The sequence below is a fragment of the Peromyscus maniculatus genome, chromosome 10, assembly GCF_049852395.1.
Source record: "Peromyscus maniculatus bairdii isolate BWxNUB_F1_BW_parent chromosome 10, HU_Pman_BW_mat_3.1, whole genome shotgun sequence".
NCBI lineage: Eukaryota > Metazoa > Chordata > Mammalia > Rodentia > Cricetidae > Peromyscus > Peromyscus maniculatus.
In genome coordinates, this window is record NC_134861.1 from 58174904 (window position 1) to 58194956 (window position 20053).

Sequence of the window (20053 nt, forward strand, 5' to 3'; positions counted from 1 at the left end):
AATAAAGCGGTATCAACAACCACTTCAGTCTTCGTCCGTCCCACTCTGCCGCATTTCCTCACATCACCCGCCCCAGGGCATTTTCCCCTCCTGGCAACCACAGCAGTGCTTCTCCTGAAATGCCACTCCAAAGTTTTATCCGAGTCCAACACAAATGGCGTTCCCTCCCTCTCAGGCATCTCTGAAGAAGCATTACTCAATGCCCCGCAACCTCACAACTGTGCTCTCTGACCCTTTCTCTACCAACGGTCTAACATTTTATATATATTTTTCTGCCCTTTGTGGAGACTACAGAAATGCCAAGGAGGCATCTTGATCCCGTGTGTACACCTCCACTGATTCCTAGGCAATCATATTTGCAGAATGCTTGCTATGCTATCCTCGAATGCTCAGTCCTCATCATCCCAGGCTCTTAACGCCATGTCAGGCAGTCCTACGATTTGAAAAGCAGTTTTGAAAACAGTCATCAGAGTTAAAAAAAAAAAAAAAAAATCTTAAAAGATCCTGTCAAATGAAATGTGAATCCCTTCATATACAATCTCTGTTTTTATAAATACACTCAAATTATCATTCTATACACACAAACACTCAGAAAAGAGTATGTTTAAAAGTTAGAAGGTATTTCTCTGTTATGGATGGTCTTCAAGGTTTCAATATGCATCTCCTAGAAACTGCATAGAATATTCAGCCATGTTCTCTGACCTTTATAATTCTCAGGATTCCTCCTCTAAGTTAAATGTTGGAGAAATGGCAGGATAAAAGATATGCAGTCTTTCAGACCTGTACCTATACAGGTATGAAAAGGTTGAGATGATTAATTACAAGTGGGGGACCTGTTGATCCTCACAGCCCAATTGGATATTTTTAACCAAGTATCACCAAATACGTTTTTTTTTTTTCATGTTTTGTCTCACTTGAAACACTGTTATTAGCTCAGTACTTTTATTTCTTTCTCGAAGAATTAATATATAAATACTGTATTTACATTATTTTCAACCCTTGTTCTCCCTCAATTCCTCCTGTCTCCTCCTCTCCCTTTCAAACTCACGATCCCTTCTGCAATCATTGTATTTTTTTTTTAGTGGGAGGTAAAAGAAATGGACATTTTTCCTTTTATTTATGGAATCTGGTGACTGTGATGTGACACCTTGCACAGCCTGGTGCAGTGGGAAGGGGCTTGGACCTGCCTAGGTTCAGTATGCCGGGCTCTGCTGACTCCCCATGGGAGACCTCGATTTGGGGGATGTGGGGATGCGTGGTGGCTTGGGGAAGAGGGCTGGGGAGTTGGAGGAGGGAGGGGGGTCTGTGGATAGCATGAGGAGTGAGTAGAAAATTTCTTAATAGAGAAAAATAAAATAAAAAAATAAAACTGGAATCATTGTTGAATGTGTGTGTGTGCGTGCGTGCGTGAATGAGTGCATGTGTGTTGTGTGTGTGGGGGGGGTGTGGGTGGGTGTGGGTGTGTAGGTGTGTGTGGGTGTGGGTGTGTGTTAAGGGCTGACCACTTAGGATTGGATAACGAGGAGACAGTCTCTAGACAAGATTGATTTTCCCTCTCTCGGCAGCCATTAATATCATATAACTCTTCTTCTATGTATGAGGATGTCTGAGATTTCCCTCATCCATGTTGGAATATCAACTGGTGTCTCACTGTGCTGCTCTTATTTAGGTAATCACATTTTTGAGATTGTATCATTGCAACTCACCTGTCATATAGAGAAGATCCCACCTTGCAATAGATATTCTGGGTTGAAGCTATTACAATCTTTCTAGCTCCTTTTTTTTCCAGTGTTCTCTGTGCCTTAGGTACAGAAGCTAGGCACCAATGATTAGTTATTTACATTTTAACCAGTCATGGCTTTCTGTAATGGTCTCTTTCTTTCTGCTTAATAAAGTAACTTCTTTGTTAATGGGTGAAAGCTGGATTTAGCTATGGATATAAATTCAGAATAGTTAGAAATTATGCTGGTTTAGGAATATGCAGTTGAAGTGGGTAGCCATTCCAGCTTTGGTCTGGAAGTTCCAACTCCCACTGAGGCTTCAGTAACTATCACGCCTACAAGGCAGGGCCAAGGGAGGGCCCTGAAGACCCGAGATCGGGACACACCAAGCACTCTTGCTGCTGGGAGCCTGGACACTAGAAGTGGACCGAGGAGAGTTCTCCAGAGAACACCACCCGGACTGCGCTGCATCTTTTCCAGAACCTGCCACCTACCTATCCCTTCATTTGTAAGTTACCCACTAAATAAATCTCCCTTTTAACTATGTGGAGTGGCCTTAATAATTTCAACAATAGCAGCAGTAGGCACTCCTCTATGGTACGTGACCTCCTAGCCACAGGTAGCTAGGGATACAGACAAACATGAATTGCCTTCAATTGAACAGGCAGAAAGTCCAAGTGGACACCTGTTGGTTACCTGTGCCCTGTGCCCACCTCCAAAATGTAAGTGGCATTATTGTACCTTCGGGGAAATCTTGCCATGCTAGTCATTGTTGTGGTACACAGGGTTTAAGGCTGAGTAGGACTATTGATGTTTTTTTTTCCCTTGACAGCTTGTAAAGCACCTTCAGATACTATGAGAACCAGTTCTCAGAAAGGAAACTTCCAGGTCAGTTCATGCTCTAATCATCCAAGTCCTGTCCCTGAAGTGTGTGGTATCTTCAGCAATAAGGACTTACCATCAATCAAGGGCAAAAGGGCAACAGCCAGCAATGTTTTATGAGTCTCTTAGATTCCTGTTTCTAAAGCTCCTTCCAAATGTTTTTTGTTTTGTTTTGTTTTATTTTATTTTATTTTGTTTTGTTTTATTTTCCTGCAGTGTTGGGGAATTGAAGCCAAGACTGTGTATGCTAGGCAGACAGTCTACCAAAAAGATACATACCCAAATCAGCTTGCAACATAATTTCCTAAACCAATAGTCTTAGGTGCACTGTATTTAAGCCACTCAAACTCAAAGCTTGTTGTATAGACAAATCTGACCTCAAAACTGGATTGAACCATTTGCCTCTTCCTCCAGAGTACTGGGATTGCAGATGTATACCACCATGCCTGCCCAACTTCTTATAATTTCAATTCAACTGGAAGTGTCTCATTGTTTCTTCTGCTATGTAATAACAATAAATTATTTTCTTTATAAAATTGTGGATGGTTTTTACACTGGGATTACAAAACTGCTGTTTCCATTTATAAAGGAAGTATGTACTCAATCACATAAAGTAAGTCCATGTTCTATATTTTATTATCTTCTCAAAAGTCACCCCTGAATGAGGACACTTGCAAATCCTATTTGGAAAAGTATTAACTATTATCTTATTAATACTGTATTTTGATCATTCACATACACGGCTTTAAGGGAAACCAATTACAAAAGCACCAGGGGGTCGCTGCCCTGCTAATGTATACCCATTGTTTTCAAGGCCAAGGCCACCTGCACATTTTCATATACTAACACAGCACTGAATTCATCTGCTTGTATTACAAAATCCCTGTAGATTTAAAACATTCCTGTCCTTGAGAAATTAAAAGAAAATGATGTTTAACACTAAGCTTCTCAGGGGCTCATCCAGTGACAAATACTAAGCATGTATGTAGTGGTAGGTAATTACTGAGAAGGAAATGTGGTGAGCCAAAGGAATGTAGACGACTTTTGCTGAGGAGGTAATAAAGAGATTATAGTATATGAACCCTTCAGAAGAAAATTAAGTGATCAAGGTCAATATGCAAGAAATACTGTTGTAATGTAAAATACAAATGAGACATTAAAGAAAGAACATAGGTGAAGGGTGTGAGCATGATGCTTTCTGAGAGTACATTTTGGGTAGAAAAGAGCTAGTAGAGGCCTCCAATGAAATCTCATACTTTTTAGTATTTCTATCTTCAGTAGAACATAAAGTAGCTTTCCTACTTTGCTATTTTCCTTTTTTTCTGGTTTTTTTTTTTTCTATCTGGAATACAGTGAAGTAGAGTACAATGGATATATGAGATATGAGCCAACTATCTCTCTGGTTTATGCTTTTAAGGGTCTTGAAGGAAATCTGGCCCCGCAAATGAATTTGCAAATAAGTTTTGTTGTAATGTAGCCTCCTATACTGCATTACATCTTCATGATATCTATGTTTATGCTGTAGCAACTGTGTTGAACAGTTGAACAGTTGTAATAGAAAGGGCTTAAAATAGTTACCATTTGGCCCTGTATGGAAAGTTTGCTGGTTGCTGTTATGGAATTCAGAATGTCATGTCAATTAGTACAATATGAACCAGAGTCAACTAGTCATGAGTCAAAGTTCAGCAAGTTCTGTGTAAGAAATGAGGAAGGTCACCTTGTAAGATCAGTGAGCATCATGAACAGCCTCAAAGAACCCACAAAGTCCAACCAGGAAAGGGCAAGTTTCAGATTCCACTTAGACATGTCTTCTGGCCAGCTACAAATATCTCTTTTAAGTCAAAGAAATATTATCATGTACAAGAGTTTTTAAAGCAGTGCATAAAAAAAAAAACATTTTGTTTCTCTTAATTATCTTCATTCATACTGGTAACCAAGTGATAATGATTAAGCCAGAAAAAAACTCAATTATATTCCCCAAAATAGAAAAATGTAAGTCTAAAATCATATCATCTTCCTGTAGGCATGTTCTCACAGAATGGAAAAAAAAATGTAAAAGGAAAATGTTCTAATTATCCTAGGTGGCCAAAAATGGTCACCTTTCTAAATGTGCCTAGAGCATAAACATATCAAGCCTATAAAATGAAACAGCATTGTGGTCCACCCAGGAAAGAGCTGCAGAGTGTTCCACACCAAGCATCCTCCAACTTTTCCTGTGGCAATTTGCAATCACACCTACATTTACACTTTACAGAAATGAAACATTAGAAAATATTCTAGCTCACTTTTCTTTCTACTGCTTTATTATATGTATATGTATATATATATATATATATATATATGAATACTGGCCTTCGCTTTTGATATTTAAATATGCATTTGCCAATAATGCTGATTATTGACAAGGAAAGGAAAAAATACACACAGGGAACTAGTTTGTCATCACAATGTCAAAAGAAAGGAATGGCATAAATAACAGTGAGACATACATTACTGCACTTCACTCAAAATGTTCTTTTCCAAGGACACATTTCATGGCTAGTAATTACCTGACCAATGCCGAAATTATGTTCAGCTTTACTTTTTAAGAAACATGATTCCATCAGGCGGCAGTGGCACATGCCTTTAATCCCAGCACTTGGGAGGCAGAGGCAGGTGGATCTTTGTGAGTTCAAGGCCAACCTGATCTACAAAGCAAGTTCCAGGACAGCCAGGACTGTTAACACAGAGAAACTCTGTCTCGGGGGGGGGGGGAACTGAAAGAAATATGATTCTTACTCCTTCTATGCATCAGCTTTTTGCTTCTAAATTATCTTTATTTATCCTAATAGATCTATCCTAATAGAACTTTGCTCCTAAAATTATTTTGGATTAAACTAAGGCTTTGCAGAAAAGTCACAGGGGAACAGTAGAGAAAAACAGCACATCGCCAGATCTCGCATTAGCTGCTTAAACATAAGAGATTGGACCCTAAACTAATGTAATAATTCTTAAAGAATAGTACAAATAAATATTTTTAAATCAAAAAGTTGGGATAGCAAAAAATAATTCTAATTAAAAATGCCATTTATCCCCAAAGATTTCTCTGTACTATACAATACAAAAGGGAAAGAATTTTCTTTGTAAATATTTGAAATGATATATCTGTTTTAAGATTATATTTAAGGGTTCTGATATTCTGAGCAACATATAAAAACTAAATCTGTGCAATTGAAATATAAAAAGGTCATAGTAAAGCTATATTAGTAATATGTGTTCAAATATAAAATAGACATTAACATGCTTTAAGTAAAACATGTTTCCTTGACTTATCATTTACTCACATTAAGAAAAAAATATCCAGTATTTGTGTACATCCTACTTCACAAATGAGTCTGTCAGATACGCTAAGCCTATAGGCTGAAGATGATGCCCCAACACTGCGGAGAAACCTCAGATGACTGTCCAGGCAGCTGGCTGTTTCTGTCAACTCACAATTTTTTTTTCTTAATACTGGATACTGGATCAATAAAAGCAAAGACCTAAATTTTAAACAATGATGTTCTTTTCCCTAACTACAATAAGCACTGTATTCTCAAACAAAACACTGCTCTGATATGAGCAAAATCCAAACAGTGTGGGCTGAGTAATGATAACTCTGTGCTGTTTTGCTTTGCTGTGAAGTGGGACACTGGAAAGTACACTTTATTATCAAGTTAGAAACTAATATTATGAATCTAGAGATGAACTTGTAACTTGAAGTTCTGTTATTCCAAACCTTCCTGCAGCACTGCACTTCATATACCCTCGAGGCCTAGAACACGGTATTTGCCAATATGTGCTGGAAATCGCTTTAAAAACATTTAACTTGGGGAATGTGGGATGGGTACAGAAAGCTGGCAGATTTAGACATGACGAAGCTTGAATTTATCAAAACTGCTACGGAGGAAATAAAGTGTATCAACGCATACCCTTGAGGAGACAGTTTGTCCAGCCAGCCTGATTTATCTTTTGCTGCAGAAGATCCATAGAAGCAGGCATAGGGAGAGATGGCATTTGAGATGGTCGACGACTCAGTGTTCCCACTCGTGGAGCTTAAAGGGTAACTGTGCCTATTAAAAGGGTCCAAGTAGAAGGCTTTTTGAGTCCTAGACTTAGATGCCTTTGAATTTTTTCTTCTTAAGCTCTGGAAGCACTCTTCTACTGTTGAATATTCTGACTCAGAAGCAGAGTCCTTTGGAAGATTATTTTTATCCTCTCGGGGTATCCAAATATCTTCCACTTTCTCTTCATTCACTTTTTCCTTGCTGTTATCATATATGCTAGACAGAGAACAAAAGGTAATCAAATTTAAAACGATGTGATAAATTTAAGCTGTCAGTTAAATCTTTAAAATGTATAAACTAACCAACCACAGAAAGTTAAGGCAAAAAAGACCTCAATGTTCAACTACCCAATCTGGTGATTTAAAAAACTCTTTTAGGGACTTGCCACCCAACTCTGAGGATCTGAGTTTAGACACATTGAACCCCTATAAAAGTCAGAAATGATGATGTATGTCTATAATCCCAGTGCCAGAGAGGCCGAGACAGGGCTTGTTGGCCAGATGGATTAGCCAATCAGAGAGCACTAGGTTACAATGCAAGAGGGCAAACACTGCACCACATTGCTAGCCAACACACAAGTGAGGGGTTGTTTGTATCACAAGGTAAAAGCTGAGTCGGGTGTAATAGTTACTGGAATGCACTTTTAATTGCTCAGCATATTTCCATGGATTTCAGAAATGGCAAAATAAGTTCAATAATTTATAGGAAATAAATCTCATCATAAAGAAGTTTTTTGCTAATCGATGAGACGGACTATAGGTCATATACATCTCTCTGTTACAATGCTCTAAAACTGTTTTGTAAATAGTCGTTGCAACTGAGCCCTGGCCCATTTTGTATCATAAAAGATTCTTATCACTTACTGAGGATGCATTATTTATTTTTAACTCAAGTAAATCCACAACAGTATTAGCTTTGGAAAATGAAGGTAGAAAGTAAAGTAAATATGAATAATAATCCAGCATACTAAGTCCAACTAAAACTCAGAGAAATATGAAATGTAAGTTTGAGTCTTCATTTTTATATATTACCAGAATAACTGAGTCATCTATTCTTCTCAACAGTGAATTTCTAACGCAAGGAACCTAATACATTTGTACAGTTCTAAGCTCAATGTGGTTTTTGCACTGTCTCTCTTTCCTTTGTACCAACATACAGCCCATCTTAGAGAACAATGACCTAATGGAGAATAAATTATTACATGCTTACAAGATTGTCCCATGTCTGCAATGCATATAATACGTATTTGGTAGTACTCAGATTACAGAAACTTTATAGTCAAATATCACTTAATGTATATTTTTAAGCAAATTCATTGCAGTTAAAATACTTGGATATTTTATTTCAATCTGTATAAATAAAATATCCTATTTTAATATGCATAAATTTTTTAACCTTACTATGTCTTTAAGATGCTTTGTTTAATGCCCAGTCAGAGCTAAAGAAACTAAGTTTAATAAATAGCAAATCAATTTTCTATGGGGAAAAAAAGTGAATACAGTCACCAAATACCACATTACACAAGGTTGAATGAATACAGTTAGTATGAGACAAAAATAACCTGCTATGGAATATCAACTCAGTTTCTAGGAATAAAGCAGCTACTCCATTTACACATGACAGGTCAGGTATTAAAATGAATACTGTCCAGAAAACATCCAGGGAAGAAAGGAAAGTTTCAAACTTAACCAGATAACCTACTTTCTTAGAACTGCAACATTACACAATGAGCAAAACATCTACCTCTTAAAGCCTTTTATTCTATAAAGAGACTCATCCTCACTCACAGGCATACCTGGACTTGCTTAAGATGGAGTTCCTTGTAGTGGCTGCTTCCTCTTTGACTGAGTCCTCATGGGCCCAAAACTCATTCTTTATAGATCTCTTCTGTTAAAAAATAAATACATTCATTGTTTGGCATGTTTAGTTTAGGTAATTATTTATGCTGTAACCCCACTTTACCAAGACCTACAATATTTGACTTTTTTATTAAACAAATTTAGTTGCTTAGATCATTTTTCAGTTCAAAACAATTTAAAGGAAAACATCAAACAATTTCTGATGTCCTCATTATTTAATTTAAATCAATTCATTATATTAACTAAGAATAAGCAATGTTAACTAACAGTAGAACTCACACTTTTACTCCCCTGTATGATTTGTTTGGTTGTAAATATTAGCTGTTTCTGTTTTATCTTATGGAGAGCAGCTATGGATCAGAATCAAGGCCTTGTACATGCCAGGCAAGTGCATTGCCATTGAGTTGTTTCTGATATGTACCTTTCTCCCATGTTTCTTTTTATCAAGTCTAAGAAATAAAATAGTAAGTGAGGAGAAGTACTAGAAACAAAACTCGAGTTATTAACCTGAACAAAATGTACAAAGGCAACCTTCCAGACTCAGGAAAACTGCCTCTTTGAATAAGGCCAAGAAAAGTCTGAGGAGGTTTATGCTTTTTCGATGTTGCATCATTTTATTGTAGTAAGCTACATTGTGGGAAGTTCTTCTTTGCACTATTCTAGACTGCTGAAGTCAAAGTGAAAATGTGTCTTCATGGCCCATAGATTTAGATCCATGTCTAAAGGCATAGATTATCCCAACTGACCAAGCTCAAGTTTTACTGCTGGCAAATCTCATAGTAAAGCATCATTACAGTAGTTTATAGGAAAATGAAAAAGCATGAATAAGCTACGGAACAAATAACTGCTCATGGAACATAAAATAAAATGAATGAGACTAACCTTGGAACTCTCTAGCCTCTGGAAGAGAAATGTCTCTCCATAAGGAAAGATGGAAGTTGGATTTTCCTCATTTGAATCTTTTGGGGGAATTACAGAATGACAATGGAAAAGATGAATAAGGTGGAATAGTGCAAAAAATAAATATAAGAGCATTGTTTAATCACTTTATAGCAATATCACAACTTAAAGATTATTCTACAAAAGTCCAAAATGATATGCCCAATTCTTACCTCCCAAATCAACTCTTCTCATGGTCTTAATACATATCACTCCCCTGACAATGAGGTCACTAACGTCAGAATCAGTTACATACGGCCCTGTTAGCCTCCAAAATCCACATGAATATAACCAAGAACACTGCCTATGTGCAACAGAAATGACCACAGTGCCATTTAAGCTAGTTCAAGAAACCAAGAATATTTTTAAAAGACGGTTCTAACACTCAATAAACAAATGTAAACAGTTCAATAATATAGTATCTATGTATCACTTAAAACCTTAGACCTCATTTGATATAAGCCCTCTCAACTACAGCTACAGCTACTAACACAACTATAGAGGAGGAGCAATTTCAAGAATATGTCCTATATCTTCAAACTGCATTGATCTACAGAAGAGAATCCTCAATACTTGCATTTCTTCTAGGGAAACTTTTTCTAAAAGTACCAATAGCCAGTCATTTGCTAGCTTCTCTCTCTCTCTCTCTCTCTCTCTCTCTCTCTCTCTCTCTCTCTCTCTGTGTGTGTGTGTGTGTGTGTGTGTGTATACACACATATACGTGTATATATGTATATACATATGTGTGTGCATATATACATACACACACACACACACACACACACACACACACACATATATATATATATATATATATATATATTGTTCTGGAGCTTGTATAAGCAGATTTTCAAATAGCAAATAGGAAGGTCCAATAAATGATCAATTCACCAAAGCAAGTGTGTCAAACTTTTCACTGTAGCAAAATATTTTTAGACATAATTATTCTGCAGCTCGGATCACCACAAAACTTTTAATTTTGCTAAATGCCTTTGACCAATAATAAATGAAGATTGTATTTAAAACATATTTTGATGTGAGCATGTGCAAATTCCCAGGAGTCTCAATGCTCAATTCTTTTGTATTCACTTATCTTTAAGGTTCTAAAATAGTATGGAAGTGAGGACAGTCATCCACATTATTCCCTGTTCCACAAGCAAGCTGCTGTCATGTACAACTCTAACTTGACTGTAAGATGATCACATGAGGCTAAACTAATTGATGGAGAGTTTAACACAGACACTCACTTTTCAGTGTCAAAGATTTTCCAGCTGAGGTAGTAGCACTTCTTCTGTCACGGAAATAGCTTAAAACAAAAGGAAAAGTTTGGCTATTATTCCACATTGAATTTAGGATGTATATTGAAGATACATAACCTTCTAAGACTTAGAATTTAAGTAGAAACATCAATACTCAAATGTAGAGCTGACTTGAATTATACATCAAGGACATATCCCACCCATATGATTTTTTTTACTAAGAAAAAATTTTTTATTCATTTTATATACCAATGATTCCCCTCTTCCCTCCTCTCACTCTCCCCCAGCTTCCCCCTCCCAACCTAACCCCCATCCCCTCCTACAAGAATATAAGGCCTACCATGGGAAGGTACATTTAGTAGAGGCAGGTCCAAGCCCCTCCCCCTGTCCCAAGGCTGTGCAAGGTGTCCCATCATACAAGTGCACTCCAAAAGGCCTCTTCATGCACCAGGGATGGACTGTGTTCAATTTGTTTTGTATTTAGCATTCAAGGGAGAGACTTCACCAGACATTACAAGTCACTTAAATCCCTTCCCTGTAATACTCAAAATTTCTAAAAATGTATTCGTCCTTGTTCATATGCATTTGATTTCAAAATTGTTATCATGTGTCAAAAACAAACGAATAGAATAGATGTATTTATGTAGCTATTTTGACATGACCTTTATTACATTTTATCAAAAACATATGTTCCAAGAACATATTATGAAAATATTTCTTCTAATGGCTCACAGTTTGCAAGTCAGTATGACATGTATACAATGAGAGAAAAGCATGAAAACAGCAATGATGAGGCAGACAGTATACAAAAGATGTATGAAGTATCTGCTGCTCCATGAAAGCTTGGTTGAAGCGTCTAAAGGAAGGATCGAGGCATATTTAATTTCTCTTAGATAAACATTTGCCCAAGGAGTTAGAGGCCAAGAAATAACAAAAGAACAGAATCAATGAAATACATATCGACAAAATTTAAAACTTGCTATTACAAAAATTGGCTTTTATATGATCAATAAAATGGATACATTTCAGTGAAAGAAAATATGGAGAGATAGAGGATAAAAATGAACAATATCAGAAGTGAAAAGAGAAGTTCTTACTATAGAACCTGAGAACATTAGAGAGAAAAGTTTTATGCCCAAAGCATTAGCGAACTGGACATTATCCATATATTCAAATGATTACATCTGCAATGGTTAAACAAAAACTTAACAGGTGTATATCTTCCAAAAAAATTAAACTTAGTAATGAATCATCCACTCACAAAACCTCCAGGCCCAAATATTTCAATAGTAAATTCCAACACACAATTAAAAAAAAATATCAATCCTGAAAATATATTGGGAAGCAGATGACAAATTTTTGTTCCTCAATTTACCCTGCCAATGTGAATGATAACTAATTAATTAAAAACATTTATATAAATATTGCTCAAGACATAAATGTAAAATATTAGTAAATCAAGTCAATCAATACATAAAAAGAATAATATAAGCAAGTAAAATTTACAACTAAGATATTAATGTTTATTTGACAGTGGAAAAAATCTTAAAAAAACCAATATATTGATATAACAAGACACAACCATTTGTAATAAAAAAAAAAAAAACTGTCAACACCTAGAAGCAAGTCTCTTTAACCTAGAAAGGGCTTTTATAAAAGAGATACTAAAAGAAGTAACTAAAAACTAAGTGTTTTCCTGGACAGAAGGGGATCTGCTCCAGTCATTTATGTTCATAGTATTACAGTGGTTTTAGCCTAAGTAACAAGATGAGCAAAATAATATTAAATGCCTGAAGCCTGCAGATGTGAAAATGAAAAAAATCATCCCGCATATGTTTGGTTGGCTTGTTTGCTGTTGTTTTATTTTGTTTTACTTTGTTTTTAACTTTTATTCTTCTCTCATCTATTAAATCCTGACCACAATTTCTCCTCCCGTTCACACCTCTCAGTCCTTCCTCCCACCTCTGTCTCCTCCATATCACTTTTTCCTCTGTTCCATTTTACACCTGTCAGAATGGCTAAGATCAAAAACACAAGCAACAGCTCACGCAAGCAAGGATGTGGAGCAAGGGGGACACTCCTCCATTGCTGGTGGGAGTGAAAACTAGTCCAGCCACTATGGAAATTAGCTGTTGCTTTAAGGTAGAGTTTTATTACATAGCTCAAATCAGTCTTGAGTTCACACTGTATCCCAGTCAGGTCTTGAACTAGTGGCCCTGATGATACCCTTTAGGCCTTTGGATAATAGGTAGGGGCCAGCACAGGTTCTTCTCAAACTATTCAATATAACAGAATCTCAGGAGAAAGAGTTAATATTAAGAACTCTGATAGTTCAACATATTAGCAATGAATAACTGGGAAAATAACTTTTAAAATTCAATTCTTCTTATAATAGTACATATTAACATGAAACAACACTAAATTAATTTTTGTAATATATAAATCCTGGGCAATAAAACTGAAGGATTACTGAGGAAAAAAATAAAAAAGAATTCTTAAACAGATATATCACATTTGTAAATTGGAAGACTCAATGTTATTAAAATGAAATTCTCCCCATAATGGTACGTGTGTGTGTGTGTGTGTGTGTGTGTGTGTGTGTGTGTAAATTCTAAAAGAGAACCCCAAATAATATTCCAATGGGCTTTAAAATCCAGCAGGATTTAAAAATATATGTTAGCAAGATGACTTGAAAGTTTACATGTCAATACAAATAAGCTAGAATGGTCAACATAAATTTTCAAAGAACAGTAGGATTAGAACACACATATTCTGTAATGTCAATATTTAGTCTAAAACTACATTAATCAAGTCAGCAAACCAATAATAAATACTAGACATACACCAAATGAATGAAACAGTCCAGATACAGTTCCACAATCTATGGTCCAATTATTTGTTTAAAATATATACAAATTCTTACCATGAGCTGGAAAGAAAAAGGAAGTCATGAATTTTGCAGGTAAGCAGATGGAACTAGAAAACATCATACTGAACAAGGTAACCCAGACCCAGAAGGACAAACATTCCATGTTCTCTCTCTGAGGTTTCTGGCTCCTAATATCCAGATATGAGTAAGCAACTTTAAAGAACTATAGAAATCTAGAAAGTAAAAAGGGACCGCTGTAGAGGATGGAGGGGTGAAGGAGCAATAGAGAGAGGAATAGCAGAACACAAGAGATCTGGAACCAGCTTCCGGTTCCGTTGAGCTAAATCCTCTCCTAAGCTACGTGTCTCTGCCTTCTCAAACCACCATCCCACAATCAGCCATGGATCAGGTAATGCGGTTTGTTGAGTCAAGTCGGCAGTTTGTGAAGGACTCAATTCGGCTGGTTAGAGATGCACCAAACCAATAGAAAAGAACTCTAGAAGATTGCCATGGCCACAGCCATAGGATTTGCTATCATGGGATTCATTGGCTTCTTTGTGAAACTGATCCACATCCCTATTTATAACATTATTGTGGGTGGCTGAGTGCTTTCTCTTCGTGGGAACTAGTGAACAAATGAGAGTGTGAGCTCATGAAGTAAAAAGTTGCCTGTATACTTTGTGTTTTTCTTTCCTTCTCCCTAAGAGGTTTTCTATTTCTAAATTAAAATAATTGCAAAATAAACATTTTTTTTCTGAGAGAGAGAGAGAGAGAGAGAGAGAGAGAGAGAGAGAGAGAGAGAGAGAGAGAGAGAGAGAGAGAGATCTGAGGGGGATAATGAGAAAAAATGGGAGGGCTCTATATTGGGAAGGGGAGATAAATATAGAAGGAGGGGGAGAGTAAAATGTCTGAAAAAGTCATAAGGAATCAAACTATTAACTATGTACCTAAAAATATCTAACACACACACACACACACACACACACACACACACACACACGTCAATGTATAAATATACAAATGTAGTTTAAATGAAATTATCTGATCTGGACTGACAATGCTCCACCAAGAGCCATAGACTAACAAAAATCCCATCACCAGGCATGAGAAGTCCTCTTTTAAGTTGTTGGTCATGGTTGTCCAAGAGACTACTAAAACTTTATAGGCTATTCCCATTACCTTGTTTGTCTTTCATAAGTCCCTATTGCTGAAGACACCACAATACTTCAGATACAGGGCCCAAAGGATCTATGATAGATCTAACCTGAAAGCTTCCTCTCTGAGGACTAGCTTTCATGGTACCAGAAGGCATAGTTATCCAAGTTTTCAAAAGAAGGAAACAACCTACCCAGCTATGGCACCTATGAATCATAACAACAACCAGAGTCACATGACCCTAAGGGTTCAATATGGGTATGTATACCTTGACACTAGCCAACAACTCTCTAGTTGGTCTTAACACAATAAGAAGGAAATCGTGTCTCATACTGGAAACTTAAGCAACTACCCAGGGTAAGTAAGGCCATGTACCTGGGAGGGGAACCTACAATCTTCCTTTTACTAAACCAGTACAATCCCTAACTACATTCTATGTGTCCTTATACCACAAACACAAGTGGTTCTCCCTGCTCATCAAGGAAACTACTCTCTGTAAGAGACATAGACCATTACAAACAACTACAACTGATCACAGCACAGAGTGTGGAACTCAGTCCCAAATGATACATCTATAAAACAATTCCGGCACATAAGGCTGAGGGATCATTGTGGAAGAGAGGATATAAATACTGTAAGAGCCAGAGGAACACCAAGTTCTCTATGGAATTGTGTCTCCTAGAAATGTCAGCAAAGCTATACCCATGAAGTCTCTAGAGCATGGCTGCCTAAAGATGACCTAAACAAGGAAGACAGCAGTAACAATGCTAATAACCCAAACAAAGAACTATGGGCAATTAAACAATGCTGAGAGCAGGAGAAATAGTATTATCTGGGAAGAGCATACTAACTGGTTATCCAATAGCACTTGGTCATTCCTGAAAACATGTCCATACAAGTAAGATATGGACGGAGTAGGTTGTTTTCTATACTTAGAGGGTTAACAGAATAATGGAATACATGTGATATGAAATTGAAAAGTGGGACAGAGAGGTGGCTCAGTGGTTAAAGCACTTTGCAGAGGTCCAGGGTTCAGTTCCCAGTACCCAGTCAGTTGTGGTTCACAACTACCTCTACCCTAACTCCTGATATCCAACATTCTCTTCTGGTCTCTGAGGACATGTGAACTCACAAGCATACACACACATACACACACACACACACACACACACACACGCACACGCACATGCACACATGCACAAATGCAGACACAATACATAATTAAAAATAAAATGTCTTTTTCATAAATTAGTAGACCTGAGAACTAGAGATGAAGGCAACCTGCTAGAGATGGAAGGGGCAAGGGAGATGGTATTAGCAGAGGGAAGGAGATGAGAATGAAGTATGATATATATGAAGATTTCATGAGGAAACATCTTGCTTGGTATGTTAACATTAAAAAACTGAAAATTTATTTAGAAACAATTAAAACCCTCAATTGAAAAAAATAACAAAATGGCTTATCCTTGAAGTACCAGAATGTCTTAACAATGCTCATGTGATCAACACTGGACCTTCAACCGTCTCATAAAGGAGTGACATATGATGTCACTCAAAAAAACTCTTATCCTGCCAGCTGTCTCCTCTTCTGATGGTCAGGAATACCCCATTCTAGTTAACTGTCCTTGAGGCTCACAGCAGGTGTCAATATATTCGACATAAAATACCAGACCATTTCCCTGTGCACACGTGCTACTGCTGGATCTGGGTCTGCAGTCTCAGAGTCTGCCTTTACTGTAATATCCTCACCATCACGCTCACCACCTTTGGGGGCTTTTCATGTTGATTATAGGATGAAACACCTTACGAGGAAAATCAGGTCTACCATAATTGGGAAGGAAAAAAAAATGGTCACCTTCCTCTCACAAATACACCATCCACTTCGTAGATGTTCATAAAATATTTAAAATCTAAAACACAGAAGCTACTGGGCTCATAGCCCTTCCTTGAGAAAACCTCAGTCTCCTTCTGGAGTGTTTGCTTGCTTTGCCACATAAACTCTGGCCTTGCCCTTTGTGTCTCTCAACTAAGTTTATTCCATCTAGAAGCTAAGAACTAAGAGATCCCCATAACAAAAGCCTTTGTTTTCCTTGTTCTGAGAGATGGCACTTTGAGAGTTGTCCCCAATGCTCACCTGACCTGTATAAAGTAATGAGTCCTCCTTCACCCTTTTATTTCCATGCTGTGCTTACTGCTCTGCACTCATCAAGGGGTGACTCATTGTTATCAGAGCTCCTGGCCCAGCCTCAAGCCTGGCTCTGCCTGGCTCCTCCAGCTGTCTGCTTAGATCAAGAGAAAATGATAAAATACATAAAATGAAAAGATGACTATATTACAGTTTGGCCAAAACTGGGGAGTAAGGCCAAACTTAGCAGGGTCCCCTCTTCCCTACACCATATTATATAATTCATAGAAAAGGCACATTAAAAGATAGGAAATATGCATGTGTAGAGGCGGCTGGGGGACTCTGTTATCTCAGCTCTCAGAGATAAGTTCTCTTGGCTCCAGAAGCCAGGGCCTCTGCTGATTGGCCTTCTCCGCCCTCAATTATTTTGTGGAGTTAAAAAAAAAGCAATTCAAAAAGATACTTCATGAGTCCATTCACCATTGTGTTTGGTTATGTAAGAGCTCAGGAAAAAAAAAAAAAAAACGAGTCAACTGTCACTATATTTATTAGGGAAAAGAATGGTTTGTTCTTTCAGTAAATCTACGATGTTCATTTGCTTTGGAAAGTCTTTAAAAGGAACTCTCAACATATGTAATAGTGAAAACATTTCAACAACGACTTAGGAAAATAAATTATCTTTTAATAAAATATTATATAGAAGCTATTATATACAATACATACCAACATGCTAAGGTCTTCATTTTAGTACCGAGACACCAAGCTACAGAAGAACACCACATTCAAACATCTGCAATAGTCAGGAGCGGTGGCAGCCTCAAGTGTCTGGCACTGAAGAAACTATGGTAGGACTACTGGGAGTCACAGGCCAGACATGTTACACAGGGAGACAGACCGTGCCCCAAACCGAAAAGGTCTATAGTCAGGCTACTGCATCTGTGGCAAAGGCTGAAAACCATGCAGCGAAGAATGAACACAAACTTCAGAGTACAGATGACTTCAGACATGGCAGGAAGAACCAGGCAGGCTGACATGATGATTTCTCAACCAACTGAAGTTTGGGTCTACTATGAAAGGATGTGATTTTTTTTTTTTTTTGGCATGGTGTTTTGTGGTAACTCTGTTTTACATAGATTTGGGATGCTTGTTATTTTCTAACTTATGAATAATTTTGTTGATTATGAAAGTCTTAGATTAAAAAAGAAAAGGAAAAAGAATAGCTTAATTAAGTGAATATTCAGTATACCCTAGAGGTTATTTTTACATGGTGGTGGTGGTGGTGTGTGTGTGTGTGTGTGTGTGTGTGTGTGTGTGTGTGTGTGTGCAGCATGAACATGAATGTTCAGGTGTTCCTACCCACGATGTACATGTGAAGGCAAAGAAAAACTAGCTGAAAAACCAACAAGCTCTTGGGATCCACCTATCTCAGCTAGGTCTACAGTGCCATGCCTAGCTTGTATAGGGGTAGGTGGAATTCAAACTCAGTTCTTCAGACTTGTACAGCAAATGATCTCCCCCATCTTTCCAGCCCCTTTTCCACAGAATTTTTAATCAGGATAATTGCTGAGAAATGCACTGATACACATACTATTTGGGCAAGGCAGTCAAACCCCAGACATAATCAATCATGTACCCTGTATGGATCTTCATTTCAAAGAATGTTTTTAAAACTGCAGTTACTACAATGATAACCAATGATCAGTGCACACTTGAAGCCAAGAGGGGAACAACCACATTCCTTAGACAGCAGTTTCAAGTTGCCCTGAGGTTACATAATATCTATCTAACACAGGCAAATCTATGTTCAGAAAACTATGCTTACCTACAGCATAGACCAGTAATGTAAAATTCATAATGCACAAGTCAATCTCTACCTGTGAGCATCTCAGAAATGCCCGTAGACTAGAAACAAGTTGTCATTATGAAGGGCTGCTGCACCCTAGTCTACTACATTATCATGGAAACTTAAATTGACTAGCTCAGCTTGTGATTTAGTATATACTTATTTTAAGCAAAATGCTTTTTGTTTACAGGAAAATATAAATTAATGATCTTCTAATTTAATGAAGTCCTAAGCATATGTATACACATTCTTACCCTCTAAGGATAAATCTATTATTTAAATTTGAATTATGTGTTCAATTCAGAAATTTGTAGCTCTTGAAATATTTTTCAGATTTTGTTTCATTTTATTTTATTTTTCACAAGGCTAATAAGGCTCAGCAGTTAAGGTGCTTTCTGCCAAGCCTGAGGTCCTGAGTTTGATTCCCAGGACCCACAGGATGAAAAGAGAGAAGAAATTCTTACAAGCTGTCCTCTGGTCTCTACATATAAAACAAACCAAAATAATTTTTGAAAGAATACATTGTTTTAAATAAAGCACTAAAAAGAACAAAAGCTGAGTTTTGGGACTCATCAGAATTTTTCTGCTGTTCTGTAAAATGCAGAGCTTTCCTTCAACATGAAATATGACGTTGATTTTTCTTGCTCCAAGGCTGTCTAGATTTCCCCTACAGATGTTATTGCCTGGGTCCAAACACTATTTAGACTACAGTCAAAGTGATTTTACCCACTCTACCCCATTCCTGACACCATTCTTAGGACCCCTTGGGAGCCATTATCAACAAACTGAAAACTTACACTTGATCCCTGCATTTTAACCTTCTAATAGTTGTGTTTTCCTGGCTTCAACAGCCTATGCTAGAAAGATACTACTCCAATATCCGCAGCCCCTCATAACTCTAGGGTTGCTGGCGGTGGCTCTGACACCCACAGGTCAGTCAGAAATGTCTTTTCCTTCCACAGCAAGGTCAACATCCTGGGGTCAGCTGGAGTAGTTATGGGAAATAGATCTCCTTCACTTTTCAGTTTCCCTAATATGAAAATCTCTGAGTAGGAAAATGAAGTAGCCTAGATCTAGACAAGCCTGGGGCAGCACAGGGGTGTGGGGGTGCAAATCACCCGGGGCTGAAGACTGACACAATCCTAGAGTTGTGTTGCAGCAAAACTACCTCCACTCTCCTAGGGCCAATGGGACCTACCAAAGATGACTGCCAACTTTCCTATCCTTCAGGGCGGTGACACTTCCATTGTCATTAGCCTGTCCCTCCCCTGTATATGATGGCAGGGCACATCTGTAAAACTTCATTTAAGACCAAA

At 37.5% G+C, this 20053-nt stretch overlaps 1 protein-coding gene and 1 pseudogene across 2 annotated transcripts in view; one reads left to right on the top strand and one right to left on the bottom strand.

Moving 5' to 3' along the window:
• The window catches only part of Arap2 (ArfGAP with RhoGAP domain, ankyrin repeat and PH domain 2), a 183066-nt gene that overhangs the window by 141478 nt on the left and 21535 nt on the right, over nt 1–20053 (bottom strand). For both annotated transcript variants that reach the window (XM_076546320.1, XM_076546321.1), the window contains exons 3-6: nt 10734–10792; nt 9430–9506; nt 8484–8575; nt 6554–6904 (exon numbers count right to left, since the gene is read on the bottom strand). In XM_076546320.1, coding sequence (XP_076402435.1) covers nt 6554–6904; nt 8484–8575; nt 9430–9506; nt 10734–10792 — 579 coding nt within the window. The remainder of the gene's footprint in view (nt 1–6553; nt 6905–8483; nt 8576–9429; nt 9507–10733; nt 10793–20053) is intronic.
• On the top strand, nt 14000–14367 carry LOC102916584 (protein transport protein Sec61 subunit gamma pseudogene; annotated as a pseudogene).